This window comes from Lytechinus pictus, chromosome 16 (genome assembly GCF_037042905.1).
Source record: "Lytechinus pictus isolate F3 Inbred chromosome 16, Lp3.0, whole genome shotgun sequence".
In the NCBI taxonomy this organism is placed as follows: Eukaryota; Metazoa; Echinodermata; class Echinoidea; order Temnopleuroida; family Toxopneustidae; genus Lytechinus; species Lytechinus pictus.
In genome coordinates this window covers 15,188,132-15,206,921 of record NC_087260.1, presented here as the reverse complement: position 1 = coordinate 15,206,921, position 18,790 = coordinate 15,188,132, and the positions used below count along the sequence as shown (strand labels likewise).

At 37.3% G+C, this 18,790-nt stretch overlaps 2 protein-coding genes across 4 annotated transcripts in view; both read right to left on the bottom strand.

Moving 5' to 3' along the window:
• Positions 1-10,834, bottom strand: part of LOC135156930 (transmembrane and coiled-coil domain-containing protein 3-like) — a 33,236-nt gene extending 22,402 nt beyond the window's left edge. The window contains exons 1-3 of one of the 3 annotated variants that reach the window (XM_064110879.1): positions 10,473-10,834; positions 2,480-3,173; positions 1,141-1,353 (exon numbers count right to left, since the gene is read on the bottom strand). In XM_064110879.1, the coding sequence (XP_063966949.1) occupies positions 1,141-1,353; positions 2,480-2,905 (639 nt within the window). In that variant the 5' untranslated portion in view covers positions 2,906-3,173; positions 10,473-10,834. The remainder of the gene's footprint in view (positions 1-1,140; positions 1,354-2,479; positions 3,174-10,472) is intronic. The other 2 variants (XM_064110878.1, XM_064110877.1) reach the window with 2 other exon arrangements.
• Positions 10,835-12,015: 1,181 nt separating this feature from the next.
• The window catches only part of LOC135156921 (DNA-directed RNA polymerase II subunit RPB1-like), a 36,581-nt gene continuing 29,806 nt past the window's right edge, over positions 12,016-18,790 (bottom strand). Inside the window, exons 24-27 of the mRNA XM_064110806.1 lie at positions 18,104-18,307; positions 17,192-17,369; positions 16,468-16,587; positions 12,016-15,712 (exon numbers count right to left, since the gene is read on the bottom strand). Coding sequence (XP_063966876.1) covers positions 14,550-15,712; positions 16,468-16,587; positions 17,192-17,369; positions 18,104-18,307 — 1,665 coding nt within the window. The 3' untranslated portion in view covers positions 12,016-14,549. The remainder of the gene's footprint in view (positions 15,713-16,467; positions 16,588-17,191; positions 17,370-18,103; positions 18,308-18,790) is intronic.

Below are 18,790 nucleotides of genomic sequence, written 5' to 3'. Positions count from 1 at the left end.
AAGGCGGGTATCGTGCCAGAAAGGTTTATGATGTGCGCCCGCTGAGTATGTGGTCGGTTGTGAATCGACGTGTTTTGCAGTAAAACTTACTGGTGATGAATGTAAGTGATTAGTTACTGTTACTGTGATTAAATCTTGTCTTGAATCTTTTTTAGAAGTGTGATTATGTTTCAGAAGTTGAGAAATGAGAAGCTTGGCTATAATTTGGGGAATGAGGAGAAACCCGACATGAAAATGAAAATATTCCAAGTACGATCCCATTTGAAGGTGTAGCGAGTGTAATGTGACCAAATATATATTGGACGATTCACTCCAGACACGTCCAGACAGGACAGCACGAGCGTGAGCTGAATGATGTAGGCCTGTCTGGTTTTAGACTTTTAGTAATAGTAAACTCGCACTTACACTCGCCTCGGTCAAATTCATTGCATCTTATTTCATTCGATCGGAACTAAAAAATAAACACACTCTCGAAACCATTAAATGGGATCGTAACTAGGCCCGACTTGTATAACTAAAATAATAGTCATTTACTAATAGCTTACACAGTCATACGATCTACATTTGAAGCCGTAGCCTCACGCTAACTCACATTAGTCAAATCCGATTGCAAAACAGATTCAACCCAAAATATTCAGCTTCTCGTAATTTCGTGGTTTTCAGAAATATTTTAATTAGCGCACGCTGACTCTCGCCATCATCGGATAGGTTCAAAACTCAAATATAACTGAAAATCTTAAATATAACTCAAATAAGTGCAAATGGATATTATTTTTTATATTTCAGGGTAAAATTTCGGATACCCGTCCGGTTTTCAGTGTCGGGTATCCGAATATTGAAATATCCGTTTCAAGTCAGGCCTAATCTAGATAATTCCAACAAATTGGTATCACTTTAAAGCTTAATTCATTGGCTATTGATGTAGAAAGTACCATGGCTATGGGATCTATAGATCTTGAGTTGCACACTCTCAAATTTAAGAAAAATAGCATCATTGGAAACTTAAAAACTCTATGACACTCTTCCTTGAGCGCCTTGGAACAGAATATTTCTATAAATAGATTGCGCTATTAACACATTAAATGCCCCTTATTATTATCATCAATACATTCTCAACAAAAATTCAACATCATGACAAACCTGAAATATTTCATCTAGGATAGTCTCGACCTTGGTATGGTTTGAAGAGTTGCCAAAATTGAGATGTTGAAGGTGGACCTTGGCTGCTATCTGTTTCTTCTCTGCTGCCACAAGGTCATTGTACTCCTGTTCCTCCATCAGGGTCGCCTCTCGCAAGGCATCCAGACGAAGGCGGCTGCTCTCTTTCATGTTGATAATGTCCTTGTAATTGCCCTACACCAAAATAATTCATTTAGTTAACCCTATATAGACATGTAAAGTCGTACTTAAAAGTTAGTGAACCCCACCACAAAATGCACTTGTTCATACTGAGTGTTGAATGTAGACAACAACACTACAATATTCAGCGAGCCCAGAAAAAGAAACTTTACTGAATGTAATATTTTATCACTTGACTTCACTATAATTTGGCAGAACTTAAATATGTTCATTTTATGGAGGTTCACTAACTTTTGAGCACCACTGTACGAGTCTTTAGCATTATTATCACAATCATAAGGCAAATCCAAGGGGAGATGGCTACTCTTTTACTCTGGACTATTTAAAGAGTTCATTCAAATAACTTAATTATTAAGCATATCAGTGTTTCAGAATATTAAAATCACAATAAAAAAATCAAAGCATCCAAGGAGAGATGGCTATTCTCTTTCATGTTAATAGTGCCCTTGTACATGTAATTGTATTCAATAAAACCAAAGTGTCATTGTTTATTAACATTACAGTGTAATTTCTTATATCAACTCAATTACAAAAAAAATGAAAGGGTCCAAGGAGAAATGACGCATGAACATGATTACAATAATTACAGCATAATCGATAGTATATTAAAATCATAATTTCATGGAGTTCCTTTTAAATTAGTTATTCAACTTTAACATGAACAGATAGAGCAAAGGACCTTGTGAAGAATGAGTATACTTTAAAATATTATGTTGTACTACGTTGAGTTATTCACGAAGCGAGGTACTTAGCATCTGGTGAATTATGAATTGTAATCACTATAATGAATTTGTGATTGTCACAAAGAATCTTCTTATGACATTCACTTTTTAAAAACATTATTATTCTTGGGACCTTTGATACCAAACAAACAAATAAACATAACACTACATGTATTTAAACACTAATTGTTAAATGAACAGAAAATCTTGAAATTCATGGACTGTGTAAGTGATTACACAGTATTTACATACATTTGCAGTGTAATATTTCTGTGAGTCAATTAGGGGAAAGAAAATCAACTTTCATTTAAGAGTATTGAAAACATCACATATAAAATGAAACTAAACCCTCAAAACTACAATGGATTTTCTAGAAGTTTGAAAGAAATGCAACATACCTGAAGCGCCCTCTGTAGTCCATTAATGGCCATGAAGATCTCATTCTCACTCTCATTAATCTCCTTCTGAAAGATCTGAAAGGTGTGGATCTGAAACGCCCTCTCTTCCCTGGGAAGTTTAAAATTCGAATCCACGTCGTAAATGGTTTGGTTCAACTTCTGGATCACCCTCTTCTTCGTCTGCATCAGACCCGCAAGCTTCCCGCAGGAGTTCGCCAGCCAGTAGCGGTCTCGTTGGGATCGCTTCCCAAGCTGTGCCCCTCCGACGACACTCTCCCCTTGGGATTCCTTTTCCTTGGCTTTTAGCGCTTCCTTGTAAGCTTTGGGGTTCGCTGCGTCTATGGAAGTGGCCAAAATGGCTACCAGTGCAGCAGATAGAATAAGACATGATGAAATAGTTTGGAGCATTCTCAAACCTCTCGCCATTGTAACCTGGACGCAAGTACACGAATGCAGATAAATATCCCTAGAATGGAACCAGGTCTTGTTGACATTTAGAGAGTAAGAGGCATTCTAAGTGCTGTCTGGTCTCTGTGTGGGGCTTGTCCTCTGATTTTTTTTCCATTATTTGCCAAAGGCTACAGATGAGCAAAAGTGGTTTTGGAATGTGTGTTTCTGTTGACATAGTCGTTTTGCTTCACAAAGCAGACAACCCTTGAAATGAAGGCCGCTCCATTATTCGTCAAATACGACTCTGTACAGGAGAAACAAAGTGGAATTGAAAAACTGTATATTTCACTAGGAGAAAAAGCAAAGCATGGTTGCAGTATATCTACTTTATAGTGCATACATGTATTCCAAATGAAATTTTCGACATGAAAGATCTATTAAAAACTACAACAGCCAGGGGAGCATTTCATGATGACCTTTGTATGTGCTTATAACAAGTTGTCAGTGAAAATTGCAGATTTGTTTCATGAAATGCTACATAAAAAATATTAGGAGAGCTTTGTTAAAATATGATCTGAATCACCCAAGGGTTGTTTCACAAGTCACTTTGGAAATCACTCTTATGAATGATATAAATTCAGATTGTAACAATTATTTTTCACTAAAAGTGTGTTCTAAATTCAAGATTTTGTGATATAACTTGAAAAAAAACACCCCAAAACATACATTTTTCAAATCGAAATCTAAAGTATGAAGATATGTTTCATTTCATTTGTTTCAGAATTCACAATGGGAAATCTATGTTACTGTATTACTGCAAAGTAATTAATCATCCAATCATATTAATTAATTCATTGTTTCATTTGGGTTCATTTACATGGGCCTACATGTACATGAGAATACAGAGATACATGATTATTTTTAGAAGAAAAAAAAAATAATTGAACACAACAAAAATTGCTCATTGATATAACACACAGAGGTCTTGCAACATAATCTTGAAGCTTGAGTCATTGCAAAACCACTACCCGGTATTAGTAATCTTCACACATACATGTAATACTGTGAATACGCATTCACAATGGCGAGCAATATATTCACAGTGGCCCTGTAACACAACAAATAATGATTGATCATAGGGCTGGAGTTTTGTGGGGGCCTCCTGGTCTAGTGGTTTATGACTTTCATCTTTCAATCTGAGGGACATGGGATCAAATCCCAGCCATGGTGTGTTTTCCTTCAACAATAAATTTACCCACATTGTGCTGCACTCAACCCAGGTAAGTTGAATGGGTACCCGGTAGGAAGAAATTCCTTGAATGTCAGAGCACCTGTAGGCAGCACAGCTATCAATGGGGGTAATAATAGCAGCGATTTGTATCCTCAGGCAAAAAGCACTTTAAAAATCCAGCTATTATTATTATTATTATTATTTGATACATTGCAATGATTATTATCATGTGCAATCAATCATACTCATCAACTGTGATTTATCTCTTAGTTTTGAGTCTGGAGCCTGAAGAAACTGTTCTAAATAGCAGCTCTGTTTACACTTTATTTATTTATTTTTAAAAAAAAATCAATGGGGGTGGTTGCCACCTGCTTCTAGTCTGCTGTGTAAACTCTTCACTAGAATTAAAGTGGACTGAATGTGTAGCTTAAGACTTGTGTAGTGAAGATAAAATTGAGACAGCAATTAAGGTTCGCCTTGTGTGAGGAACCACTTGTTGATTGATCAGTTTCAATCAGGGTCTGTGCCTGCAGACTAACCTGATCTCACCCTTGTACACATAGCAGAGCCCTTGTATGATCATCAATCGAATTAAAATTAGCAGCAAAAGGTTTCATGAGACCGGGTCTACTGGCAGTCTGACAGATTGACTGACTAGGATGAGGGCACGTTTGTACGCTCAGCTGCTGTACTGTACATGTGTAGCTGCGCTGACGGCGATTGAGCGATCAAAGAAAAACCTGGCTGATCCTGTTCTTTTTGTCATAAAAATTCCCTATTTTCTGTCACATTTTTTGGAAAGGTGGTAAGCTGAATGTGTTTAATATAAATTTATCTTTATTATTTCTTCCCTTTTATCCTGTCAAAAAGCAAAATTTAGGAGTAATCGGGGAAGGTGCGCCAGTGCACCCTTTCTCCATAGAGTACATAGACGCCTGTAGTTAAGTGGCGGTTGTTTGCTCCACCATTACTAGCCCAATGGCCATCATCGGTCTATTGACGGATGGGATGCCACGGAACCAGACAAAGTCTCAGCAGAGTATATCCCTGACAGAAATAGACATATTTATCGGTCTAGAACTTCATGAGCGTCACGATACGAATGAGCATAATATTGGAAAGAGTCATGGAACATGCAGCTAACAAGAAAAAATAAAATTAGCAAACACAAATTAATTACCAAAATCTACTCCGATTCGATATTAAAAAAGCAAACAAAAACTTACAATTTACGCATGATGATATAGACCTCTATGTCATGAAGAAAAAAGCACAAAAAATAGTTATGTCATTATTAATCAAGAATATCTTCACCCATCTGGAATCATTATGTAATTTGTCATGCACAAAAATAGTTTTTCATGGAGGGGTATGCGGCAAGTGCGATGCAAAGAAAGCGGTTGGTAAATATCAAATAATTTTTAGGCCCTACCATATGACGTTAGGCCCTAATTAATTTTCATATTTGGAATAGGGTCTAGTCTTGATTATATTTCCTCTCATTGTCAGGCACTAAAACAAAAGTGTCAGGCAATAGGAGGCATTATCGTGATCCAAGTCCCCGGTGACTCGGATCCACGGACAATTTTTCACATTGAAAATGTGTCCTATGTCAGTCCTGTCTCTACCAACCTCGCAATACGTGTGTCTCTTTTCAGTCTCCACTAAATCAAAATTGCATCTATCCCTCTTCCGTCCCAATTGCTTTATTTTGTCGATTAATTTACTAAATAAATCAGAATTAATTGCTATTGCTTTTATTCCGTCGACTGTTAGTACTTTTTAAAGTAGGCTTATATAGACTTCTACCATTACTACATGTACCTCCATGCTTTTACTAAGTAACTCAGGACTGTCTCTTTTCATGTTTCTCACAATTAAAACTTTGCTTTATTTCGTCTATACGTGTTTACTATAAAATAAATCAAAATTGCATCTACCCCTCTTCAGTATCCCGCTTTATTTCGTCAAATCCTAATTTACTAAATAAATCAGAATTGCATCTACTTCTTTTGAGTCTCTACATGTATATTGCTTTATTTCGTCGTCCACTACTTTACACTAAATAAATCAGGATTATCTCTTTTACATGTTTCTCAAGTTATGCTTTATTTCGTCTATCACCTTTTTACTAAATAAATCAAATTGCATCTCCCTCTTCAGTCTCCATTGCTTTACGTCAGTTCCCAATACTATGACTAAGGCAAGGCTCGACATTAGCGGTGGCCCGGTGGCCCGGGGCCACCAGAAATTCACCTCGGGCAACCATTATTGAAAAAATGTTAAGTTTTGGTGGCCCGAATCAGGCAACCAATAATTTTCAAAGTAGCGCAATTTTTCTCCCGATTTTGCACGCATTTATCAACTTTCTACAGTTCAAATTGCAAGCCAATTCGTCATGCGCCCTTTTTGTTAATCTACACACAAATACACACACACAAAGATTGCATAGTCATGACAGTATGTAGGCCTACCGCTATAGCATACAGTAACTATTATCCAGCCAGCCGTGCTGGCCGTCTGGCGTACGTGAGCTTTGCATGCATGAAACCACTGCAGCTAGCTGTGCGCTAGCAGACTACCGTAAGTAACGGTGTATTAACCGCACCTTTTTCTCGGCGGGACAGAATCAAAAGTCGGGGGTGCGGTTTATACACGGTGACAGGTCTGAGCCAAGCCAATCTCAGCCCGATACCACTACCAGTTTTCAACTCGCGTCGGGTGGCCGAGCGTAGCCGCATGGGGCAATCCCGTTTAGAGGGGCATGAGCCGCGGGTATAAAAGGGAAGCAACTATGACTACTGGTATCTACCGTAAATGTCCCTCAAAGTTTAATATCACGGTAACAAACGCACCTACCTTCATGAAACTGACTTTTTTTAATGGTGTGACTCTGTCTTTGTTGTCATTTTTTAGTCATCGCGGCAAAGTTCAGACGCCAATCGATCGCACAGCGCGGTGCAGCTAGCCGAATAAGACATGCATGTGTAATGTTTATCGCAACGTCAACGTAAGCTGGCGCTTTACCTTTCCGTGGAAGTTATTTTGTTTGACAAATTATTGGTATTATTTGACAATTAATTTATTTCATTTGCCTTTCCTTCATTTCTCTCTATCATCCATCATCTCAAAATCAATCTTCAATCCCCATCTTCACTCCTTCCGACTTTTTATTTTTAATTATTATTCACTTTATTCCCGCCCAGAGCTCCCATTGAAAATACGGTATACCGGTACTAGCATTTTTTTTCCTATTTTGCTGTCTGTAAGATACCGCCACACACGTACTGAGAACTACCGGTAGTGGTTCAAAGCAGACAAGAAAAACACCTGAACAAAATCGCAAATTTCTCGTATCTTGAGCCTTCCCGTATTCCCTTGTCTAAAATTCATGTCAAGACATTGAATGCTAGACAGAATTCTGAAAGCAAAAGTAGGGCTGTGATGCAGGAAATATGATATGAACGATCTTCTCGTATGGGTGAGCCCCCATGTTGATGCTGGTATCGGTACTTGCAATGAACACCGGTACCATATGTGTGTGTGTGAGGTGACTCGGAGTGTGGAAGTGGCCAATAATATCGGCAACTTGCAGATAAGTGACGAAGCGCTGATTTCCCATCATTTTTTACCAGTAATTCTTCGATATTTTTTGGTTCTTGACACTTTCTTAAATACGCATATTAGAGATAGAAAGTAAGTTTGATTAAATTTTTTTTTTAATGATTTTTTTTTTTTTTTTTCCATCCGAAAATGGGGGGTGCGGTTAATACACGGGTGCGGTTAATACACCGTTACTTACGGTATTCATTCAGACTTAGGGAGCTGCGATACAAAATGTTGCTGCTAAGAAATCTTCCATGAAAATCTACGTCAAAGTCACATTTTACACCAATGAAATGCCCTTCTACAGTCCATATTACTAAAATCTGGTGTAACCTGTTTATTTGCAAGCATTAAAAAGAAGAATTATGACCTCTCTTTTGACTCAAAAAGACCGATTTCCAAATGCATTAATACACATAAAACACATAGGTGAGTACATCACAGTCCCACGTGTGCATTTGTATGTATGTTGATACTTGGTTTCTTTCGAGCTGTGTCTTTTCTAGCCAAAAATAAACAGACAGTTTCTTTCTTTCTTGTTTATAAATGACTTCTTAAACCACTCTTGAGGAAGTAAATACTTTGGGAAGGCATTTCATTGATATGAAATGTGAATTTTTCCAGCATTTTGGCAAATATAGGGAAGGATGTTTCTCACACTGTTTTTTCCAGATATAACTTTTGCTGTTTTCCTATTTTTTTCTTTCATTTTTTTTTATAGTGGTTAAACCATTTATACCCCTTCCCATTGAATATGCCTGATTAAAAAATATATTTCTACTGAAAAATAATAGTAATAATAATAATAGTTTTCCCCATTTTTATTAATTTGGTTAAAATTATTCATTTTTCTTTCATTTTCTTTTGTTTTTTTTTCTCTCAATTTTTTCTTTTCTTTTTTTCCCCTGTTCCTTGTTTTTTCTTTCTCCATTTCCTTTCTTTTGTTTTATTTGACTTATTTATTTTATTATTTTTGTCTTCTTTTTTAATATACTATTCTAAAAATTATTTTTGTTTGTTTCCCCTTTTATGCATTGATCTAATTTTGCAGCATATTTTTGTGATTTTCTCCTGCTATAATATGCTGGAAAAAAGAAAATAAACTGGATTTGGGGCCTGCATAATCTACATGTAGGTTTTAGGATTAAAAAAAGAAGGGAAAAATCATTGTTTTGTTCATCTATCTGAGTTTGCTATGCACTATTTATTTACTTTACTATTATGAGTGTGTGTCTTTACAGAGATTTAAAAAAAGTCCACACAACCTGGGAACAATACAATTCTTTTGTTCTCTTTCAATCATTTCATATTTACAATGGTAGAACAATTTATTACCACAAATCAATTAGCAAAGTAAAATAACAGCAAACAAGATTTACATACAAGATGTACAAAGTGAAAGTAACTTAGTGGTAGTGGCTGCAGAATTAATATTTCAGAAGTTTGTTTTATTCATTTTTAATTAATGTTTTTCTTTATATTTTTCGGGCCACCAAAAAAAAATATTTGAAGTTTTTGGTGGCCCGAAAGGGCCACCACCAAAAAAAGTTAATGTGGAGCCTTGCTATGACAAATAAGAAATGCATCTACTTTTTTCAGTCTCCATTGCTTTATTTCGTCAAGTAAAAAGAACACTAAAACTGTATACTTATTCCTCGTGATCCAAGTCCCCCTCTAAAATAACACAATTAACCGTTGATATTCATCTACCCCTCAATTCCCTCCTCTTCAAAACCACTCTGTCACCTTTAGACAGTTTCCTAGAGATATTTTTGATAATATGAATTATTAAAATCAATAAAATTGCATTAAAAACACTATAAAACTGTCTAATTACTCCTCTTGATCCAAGTCCCCCCTCCAAAATAAAAAGGCAATTAACCCGTTGATATTCATCTACCCCTCATTTCCCTGCTCTTCAAAACCACTCTGCCAATTTTAGACAGTTTCCTAGAGATGATAAATGAATAAGAATCATTAAAAACACCATTTCACTGTCGAATTACCATTACTGCTTGTGATCCGAGTCCCCTTCCTGTGGTGGACTGTCCAATTTCCCAAAGGAGTTGACTTGGATAACGAGGAGTACTATTACTCATGATCCAAAAAATTTAAAACGGCAATTAACCTGTTGATATCTACCCCTCATTTCCCTCCTCTTCAAAACCACTCTGCCACTTTTGGACAGTTTCCTAGAGATGATAAATATTATTGATAAGAATCCTTAAAATCAATAAAAATCACATTAAAAATACTTTTTACTATTTAACTGTCTAATTACTCTTCATGATCCAAGTCCCCTTCCCGTGTTGAGACTGCCAATTACCCCAAGGAGGGGACTCGATTAATGAGTAGGCCTAAATACTATACTATATATAGCATATTCCTTGTTATCCGAGTCCCCTCCTATGGCATAGATTGATAGAAAGATTGCTGATATTTGATTGAGGTACCGTATGTCTTAAGTTTGACCCCAGTGACTTGGATGACAATAAGGCCCAGGCAATAGGATACACTACAGCGGTTTCGTTGACTCGGGAAGCCACCACGCCCCGCGGACAGCACAGCGCCAGAGCCGAAAGGTAGGCGTTCGGTGAGTGACTCGACTATGGCGACGAGATTCATGTGATTGTGACTAAGTAAAATTCATTCTAGAATCTAACGTTTTCTGAAAAAAAATACTACGGTAACGTATATCAAGTTTACTAGTAACAGGCCAACATGACTGTAGTATTAACATAATGAAATACAACTGTAACAACTTACCAATGTTCGTTAGAAAGAACGGCAAAACTTTCTAGTCTCGTTCTCTATCTGATCTCGGTCTGTCATCATCTCCAGCGCAAATCATTATGCACGACGCGACGTCACTGCTTGGCTAGACGTGCTCTTTGAGTGTGTGTATTTGAGTTTTTGTCAGACGTGTATCAATCAGATATGATTATTTACGTCTGGGACCGACCTTTAACGTCACCATCCGAAAGACTTTGAGACTTTGGAAGCCCTTTTATTGGAGAATGGCCCGGAGAATGGAAAGTAGCAAGCATGGAAAATAAACAGAATAAAGACATTTTCTTCTTCTTTTGAGATACAACACTAAGATGGGTTTTGCTATGGGAGGAGGGGGGGGGGGGGGGGGTAGGGTGACCATACTCCCCTGGATATTAAAAAAAAAAGAGAATAAGGGGATGAATGAGAATAATTTTTTTAAACAAAGTATAAAACAGAGGTGATGTGCATGTGGGTTGGTAATTCTCTACAGCTCCAATTCATTCAATCGACTGAAGAAGAAGTATATTTAGGTCGTGTAACATATATACATCACATTCACATTGTATAACACTCAAATAAATGATCTTTTTCAGGTAATACATACGACACTATGAATAAACATAAACAAATCATACACAATTCAAGTAACTTTTGAAATCGTGATATGAATCCTAATCAAATGATTGGCTGAAAAATCTATCACATGACCAGTCATTATTTTCTAACTAGCATGAGAATGTGCTAATAACTGGTACTATATGACCTGTTATATTGACTGGTCATGGTAGGATGGTTTATCATATATAGCAAGGATCCATATCACTATCTAATAAAGCATACACATAAGTTTGCTTGGGCATAGAATAATTTACACACACCTATTGTTGCCTTCAGAATTGAATCGCCCTCAGCTATATGCCTTGGGCGCATTAGAACTCTGTAATTCTTACTAATGAATGCCCTAGAAGATGTGTATGTATGATACACTGCAGTGGATCACCATTGACACAATCATAACCAATTCTGGTAACACTAACACCATAACCAATTCAAGTGCACCACATACTGTGGTGATTTAATATTAATACAATTATAATTTAAGTAACACTAACACAATCACCATTACCAGTTCAAGTAAACCACAATACACTGGTGATTTAATATTAACACAATAATTCATTTAGCACTAACACAATCACCATTGCCAATTCATATATGCCACAATGCATTATACACAACCACAACCAATTCATTTAATCCATTTATAAACCACATAACACTAACTCAATCATCATACCGTGTAAGTTCTTAATCAATTCAATATACACTTTTAGTCCAGAGGCAGGAAGTTCCAAATCACGAGGCCGCTGGATGAATCTTATCCCATAGACTCTGTACACCGGACTCGGGTCGAGGCCAAGGCCGGCAAAATGCGGCCTCCACTCTATCCATGCCACAGTCGTACATCAATACAATCAGCAAATAAATTCAAGCAAATTCTCAACACACTCTGCAATAATGAGCCAATAACCAAATATTTCAAGGTTTACAAATTACCTCTAGTTTATTCATTACATGAAAATAATGCAACTGACCATAGCTCGCTGTTTCTGTACAATTCTTTATGAAAATTGTTATTCCTGTACTGGAACATTTATCATAGAAATGAAGTATGTACACAGACATTTATATAATTTCTTTCATATTCTGTTACGAGAAATACTGGAAAAATAAAGCAGAAAGATGGAATTAAGTGTGTGCTTTTAGTATCATGATGCCAAGTAGTGTTTAAATGTGCAATTAAATGAAAAGTTTCCCACTTTTTGAAAGTTGAGAGCTCTGTTCAATTAAATATATCTCTCAATAACAAAGGATGGAAAATGGGCAACACATGTTGAATAACTCATATTATCAAAACTCATGCTAAAAATGAAACTGATTCGTTAAAAGTAATATTGGTCACCATAAAAAGGTCAATAAAAAAGTGAATATAGTATCAATGTTGTTTCTCAATACTAGAAACTCAAACATTCTATGTCATACAAAAGTTTTAAAATTGAATTGGTCGGCCCAAAGTCATATAAACCCACACAATAACATGTAGCTATTCACCAAAAGATTTTCTTGAACTTGTACAATAATAAATGACTTTATTGGAAGCATTAAAATCAATTGATAAATTATGCCCAAATGGAAAGCTAAGCTGCAAAATACAACTGTGCCAGTTTAGTGCATTTTCAGAGCTTCAGAGTATTTACTTTAGAATCAGCCAAATTTGCGAACATGAAATGTGGGCTTCATTTGAGTGGATCTTTGGCAAAATAATTGGCTCGTAGTGCATGCAAATGTTGATTCTTGTACTCTGCTTTTCAAAGCTGCACATAAATGTATAGTTGTGCATTTTAATATGGTATTTAAAAAAAATTACATGGCAGGATACCTCATTATATTATGACAATGAAATGATTGTTTCTAAGATGGCTACATACAGAACTATGCATCTTAATGAACATAATGTAGTCATTAATACAGGGGGCTGTTTTTTTAAAGCGGTTCGTAATTTTACGCATGACTTCACACACAACTTCACATGGCACTCGTGACCCTTTCGTACACTTAATAATATGTCCCTATGAATCTGACATAGCAGTTTCATAAACCACCCTTGTATCACTCTCGTATATCTTACAATATAAGACCATGGTAATTCCATTTTGAGACATAATCACATATAATCGTTACACTGACATCAAGTTTGATAGAGAATGGCCAAGGACATTTGCAACACCCAGTCATTTTCACTTATATGGTGGTCATTTCACAAATTACAAATTTTCCACAAAGTAGATTTGATCCAATAATTACAGGGCAATCAATCATAAACAATAAATTATTCATATCTACAAATTTTGAATTGCCATTTACTGCAGTAGCCACACAATTAAGGGCTCGAGTTGTAGCTTTGAAACCTGGGTTTCTACAGCATGCCCACCCGTCAATACTTCTCACTGAGTAGGGATTTTGCTCGACAACAGCAAGGAAAAAGCATTCCCTACAAAGTGTGAATTAACTTGTAAAGTTTTTTAGAATCACTTTCACATATGAATGAACCCACAAAAATTCAAATGCGTAGCAAAAACTCTACCAATATGCAAGGCGAACAGTAAAATATATATATTGTACATCTTACATCTCTTCTGTTTTCGCAAGTCCTTTTCATGTCTTTTCATATTCAATGGATTCTTTCGGGAGTCTTCCTCATCAAGTGCCTTGAACACATGAATCAAACTAGAACATTTATGAGTATACCTTCATACATAACAAAACCATTAAATATATTTTTTTCATAGATGTCAATGTTTTCTTTTTTTATTCAAGCATCCTTTAATGATAGATGCAAACAAATCATGGTGAGCAAGGCATATAATTTTTTTTTTCCTAAGGATATAAACTTGCAGTCAGAGCACTCAAATTTACAGTAAAACATACTTGTTTCACACAGTAAATGGCTAAGAGTTATGGAGTTAACATATGATTATTTCTAGTGTAAGTTTTTTTTTCTTTACTGTAAGTTCAATTAACACAGGCATTTTAGGTTTTTTTAAAGATCAAGTTGACAACACAGGCATTGGTATTTTCTATGTATTTTATGCATAATAATTAATAATTTATTCTTTCTTTAAAAAATCACGATCATTATAATATGATATGCATATCATCAAATGCTTAATAGATTCCATCAATTTACAATATAATCATTCTGATTCAAAAACATTTCTCAAGATCATAAAATACCTAAAAGCACACATCTAAAGAAAAATGAATCAACTTATTCTTCTCAGTATTATCTTCTGTAACAGCAGAAAGTTTTGAAGAACAAGAATTACAAAACAGCAAAGTTTTATCTCTTGCTCTTAAGCATATGAAAACAATCAGAGAATATAATAGTTCAACAACTGTAACAAGAATATTCATCAAAAGCCTATTGGCATTGTCCATTTTCAAGCACAGGCTATGACATCGAAAGGCAACATGAATAGCAGATGTTGGACCATCCTATTTAAGTAGAATCTAATCTTCATCATCGTCATCATCCATACCTGGGCTTGTAGGACTATAAGAGGGAGAAGTTGGAGAGTAACTGGGTGAAGTAGGTGAGTATGTAGAACCCTTGGGGCTTGTCGGGGAGTAGGTAGGGGAGCTAGGACTGTACTTGGGACTGGTAGGGGAGTACGTGGGTGATGCTGGGCTGTATTTGGGGGATGTCGGGGAGTAGGAAGGGCTGGTGGGAGAGTACTTGGGGCTGGAGGGCGAGTACTTGGGACTCGTGGGAGAGTAGCTAGGGCTTGCTGGGGAGTAGGTCGGGCTGGTGGGACTGTAGTTGGGCGACGTTGGGCTGTAACTGGGCGAGGTGGGACTGTACGAGGGACTGGTAGGTGAGTACTTGGGGCTAGATGGGGAGTAGCTGGGTGATCCTGGACTATAGCTGGGTGACTGGGGCGAATAGCTAGGAGAGGTTGGGCTGTACGAAGGGCTAGTCGGAGAGTACTTGGGAGAACTAGGGGAGTAGCTGGGACTAGTTGGCGAATAGCTGGGGCTTGTTGGTGAATAGCTAGGTGATGTAGGACTGTAACTTGGAGATGTTGGGGAGTATGACGGGCTGGTCGGAGAATAGCTAGGCGACGTTGGACTGTAGCTTGGTGACGTGGGCGAGTATGAAGGACTCGTCGGCGAATAGCTAGGACTTGTCGGACTATAGCTTGGACTTGTTGGAGAGTAACTTGGAGAGGTCGGGCTGTAGCTTGGGCTCGTTGGAGAGTAGCTGGGGGAGGTTGGTGAATAGCTTGGACTCGTTGGACTATAGCTTGGACTAGTCGGGCTATAGCTCGGCGAGGTTGGGGAGTAACTTGGCGAAGTCGGTGAATAACTTGGACTCGTCGGTGAGTAGCTAGGACTGGCTGGTGAGTAACCGGGACTAGTTGGTGAGTATGATGGAGATGTAGGGGAATACCCAGGACTCTGAGGGGTTGCTGGTGACGCTGGGAGGTAAGATGGCGAAGCTGGGGAGTAGCTTGGTGACATAGGTCCAGCTGGAGATGGAATGTAAGGACTGGCTGCTGGAGAGCCTGGGGATTGGGGTTGCGGTGACCAAGCTGGACTGTAAGCCGGACTGAACCCGGTGACGTCTGAACTGGCAGGACTAAATCCTGGTCCTCCTGGTGTCATACCACTCCCTGATGTACAAACAAAATGCATCAAACATTACTAATCAAATATTCAATCTACCTTAAGTTCAGGAACTTTAATTTTCTTAAAATGAATTATTTAAGTGGTTTAAAAAAATGGACCTCCCACATACATTCAAACAATAACAACTGCTAGAATATAAGTATATTTTCATCTAGTACAAGACATAAGAAATTTGACATGGCTCGTGCTACCAGCCAACATCTAAACCAGTTGAGGATAAATTAAAAATGTCATATGAACATACAAAATCCTTTCTGACGATGGTATTGTGAGCTGGTACTGACGATGGTATTGTTAGATTGTATTATAAGACAGGTAATTGTGATACAAAATCAAAACTTTGGGAAAAAACACAAGAGGCTCTGGTCTTTCTGATTGTCTATATAAATCAATGTGAAATGATAAAATTGTGATATGGATCCTAATTAAATGATTGGCTGATATTTATCACTTGACTGGTCCACTTATTTTTTTCTCTCAGTAAAATTTGCTAATGACCCATACCAATGACTGTTTTACTGAAGTTCAGTGTTGAGATGGTGATGGTTATCAAATAACAAAGATCCACATCACTGTCTTATAAAACATATAATGCACATCATTTTGCTATGGCATTAGGGTAATTACACACACTAGTTACCTCTGAAACTGTGTTAGAAATACTCCATGGGCATCTTGTGCATGTAATTTATACTAATGCCCTCAAAGATGTGCATTAGTTGTATACTATTGTACATACCCATTGGTGACCAACTTGCGCCATAGGCTGGGGTAGATCCTTGGTTCCACGGTGTCATCTGTGGCGACATACTCTGTGACGGGGAACCCATAGCACCGAACAACATACCAGGCATACCAACTATAGAACAACAAAACATAACAGAGAATCGTCGACTTGAAAGGTGTAATGCAGGATTAGACAGCTTGGAGACACTTTAAGAGACTCCAATAGCAATCATAGCAGCCCTAGTCTTTATAGTAAATTGAGCTGATATATTAATGATAATACGATGCAACATTCATATAGCACTTAATACAATGTTTCTAATCGCTGTATATTATTACCCTGGCTTTAGCACGGCTACCCTGATCGGATGCTTGAGCATTCAAGGAATTTCTTCTTACCGTGTACCCTTTTACCACAACTGGGTAGAGAGAGGCAAATGTAGATAAACGCCTTGCCAAATGACACGAGTGCTGTGGTGGGATATTGAACTTGTACCTGTCACAGTTGGCTATGCAGATTTATACAACTTTAGACCAGAGTTTGAGTCAAACCGCAGTTCATATTATTGGCCTTTGAAAGCTAACCCAGGTTTAGTACCACATCTGCAAATTTTGTCTTTGCCTTCATATATGAGTCCCTACCAGTTTTTCTAATGACTAACAGTAAACTACATGATTCAAGATTATTTGAGCAGAGTATGATAAATTTGAATTCACTTTCAAGGGAAGTTTCTTACCTAGTCCTGCTCCCATTCCCATGGGGATCTCCATGCCATGTTTACACTTCTCTGCATCGAGCAGCAGATCAAATGAACCCGTACCAAGCCCGGCTAGCTTGCCAAGCATGATATTCTCGCTCACGCCCTTCAGGTAATCCGTCTCACCGTGAGCAGCGGCATCGTTCAGGATGTCCACCTGTACAGCAAAGATTTAGTAACAGTGAGCATAAATGTACTGATGTGATATGCACCATAATAGTCTTTGGACTACTGGAGTCATATGTCGCGTGGTCAAAAGAACATTCTTTGGGCAATCTATTTCAGTCATTATCTGTCATACTACATAGCTTTCATCAGACATTATATAGGGCTAAATCAACCTCCATGAACGTGAACAGTTACAGTCAAGTAGGTCTGTGTTTTATAGCATAACCTCTGTTTACAATAATGTGATAGGCGATGATCGTGGACCAATTATTATCTACTGGTATAAGTTTCACTGTTACGATATTTCAACACTATTGTCATACTGTACCGAACTAACACAGGAAACTCTACCTAGGTCGACCTTCTGAAGCCAAAGCAATTTTTTAGACCTGGGCAATGTTGAAAAAAAAAGTTACCAATATGGTAACTATGTAATCCAATGGTAACTTTCATCGAGACCTTGATTTTGATTGGCTGATGAGCATTGCTGCCATGGTAGTTGCCACTGGATGGCAAAGTTACCATAATGATAACTTTTATGCAACGGGGTCCAGATCATTAAATACATGTGTTATTACCTCCTCTAAGTCAAAAAGTTGAACAGATTTCTGTGGTCCAAAAAGATTTGCCTTATGCAGAGTTACCTGTAAGTTGCTCTTTATGAGACAATAGGCTGAATAAAATTTCTGACAACACACCAAGTAAATGGTTGACAAAACTTACTGTCTCTTCAAAGGAACACCTCATGAGGGCGCCAACGTCCTGTCTGTTGATTCCATGACGGGTGATAGCCATAAGATGACCTCTTGCCGTCATGACATCACAAAGCAGAGCCAAATGACGATAGTTTACATAGGAACCGTCGAATGAAATGACGTGGTTCATCTCAGTCTCGACTGACTTACGCACAGCTTCAATGCCCAATACCTGATGGCAAGATAAAATGACAAAATCATAGCCAATAATAATTTCAAGCTATTGAGACTAACAAAGCAACAGAAAACAATAGTTTTATGAGAATGTCTTGAACCCTTACTAGGGCCATGGGGGGGGGGATTATTCTACATTGTAGAGTACGAGACTTCTAACAAAGTGATAAGTGCTATATGATTGACTGAGGTTGAACGACGCTACCAGCACAATGTGTTATATAAGTGTTTGAATATTAATAGGTAAAGTTATTCTTTTTTAATGTTATTAATGATCCTTGGAGGATTGAATTAAACAGTACATGGAGTAAATTAGAATTTTTTTACTACTTCACCAAAGAAGTTAAAATTTTCCTAAGTGCAATATGAGCAAGTATGATTATTATTTCATTATCATCATATTCTTCATCATCATCAAATTGAATAAATGAGAAAAACAGCATAGGGACGATTCCACACTAGAACTTAAAAAATATCATAA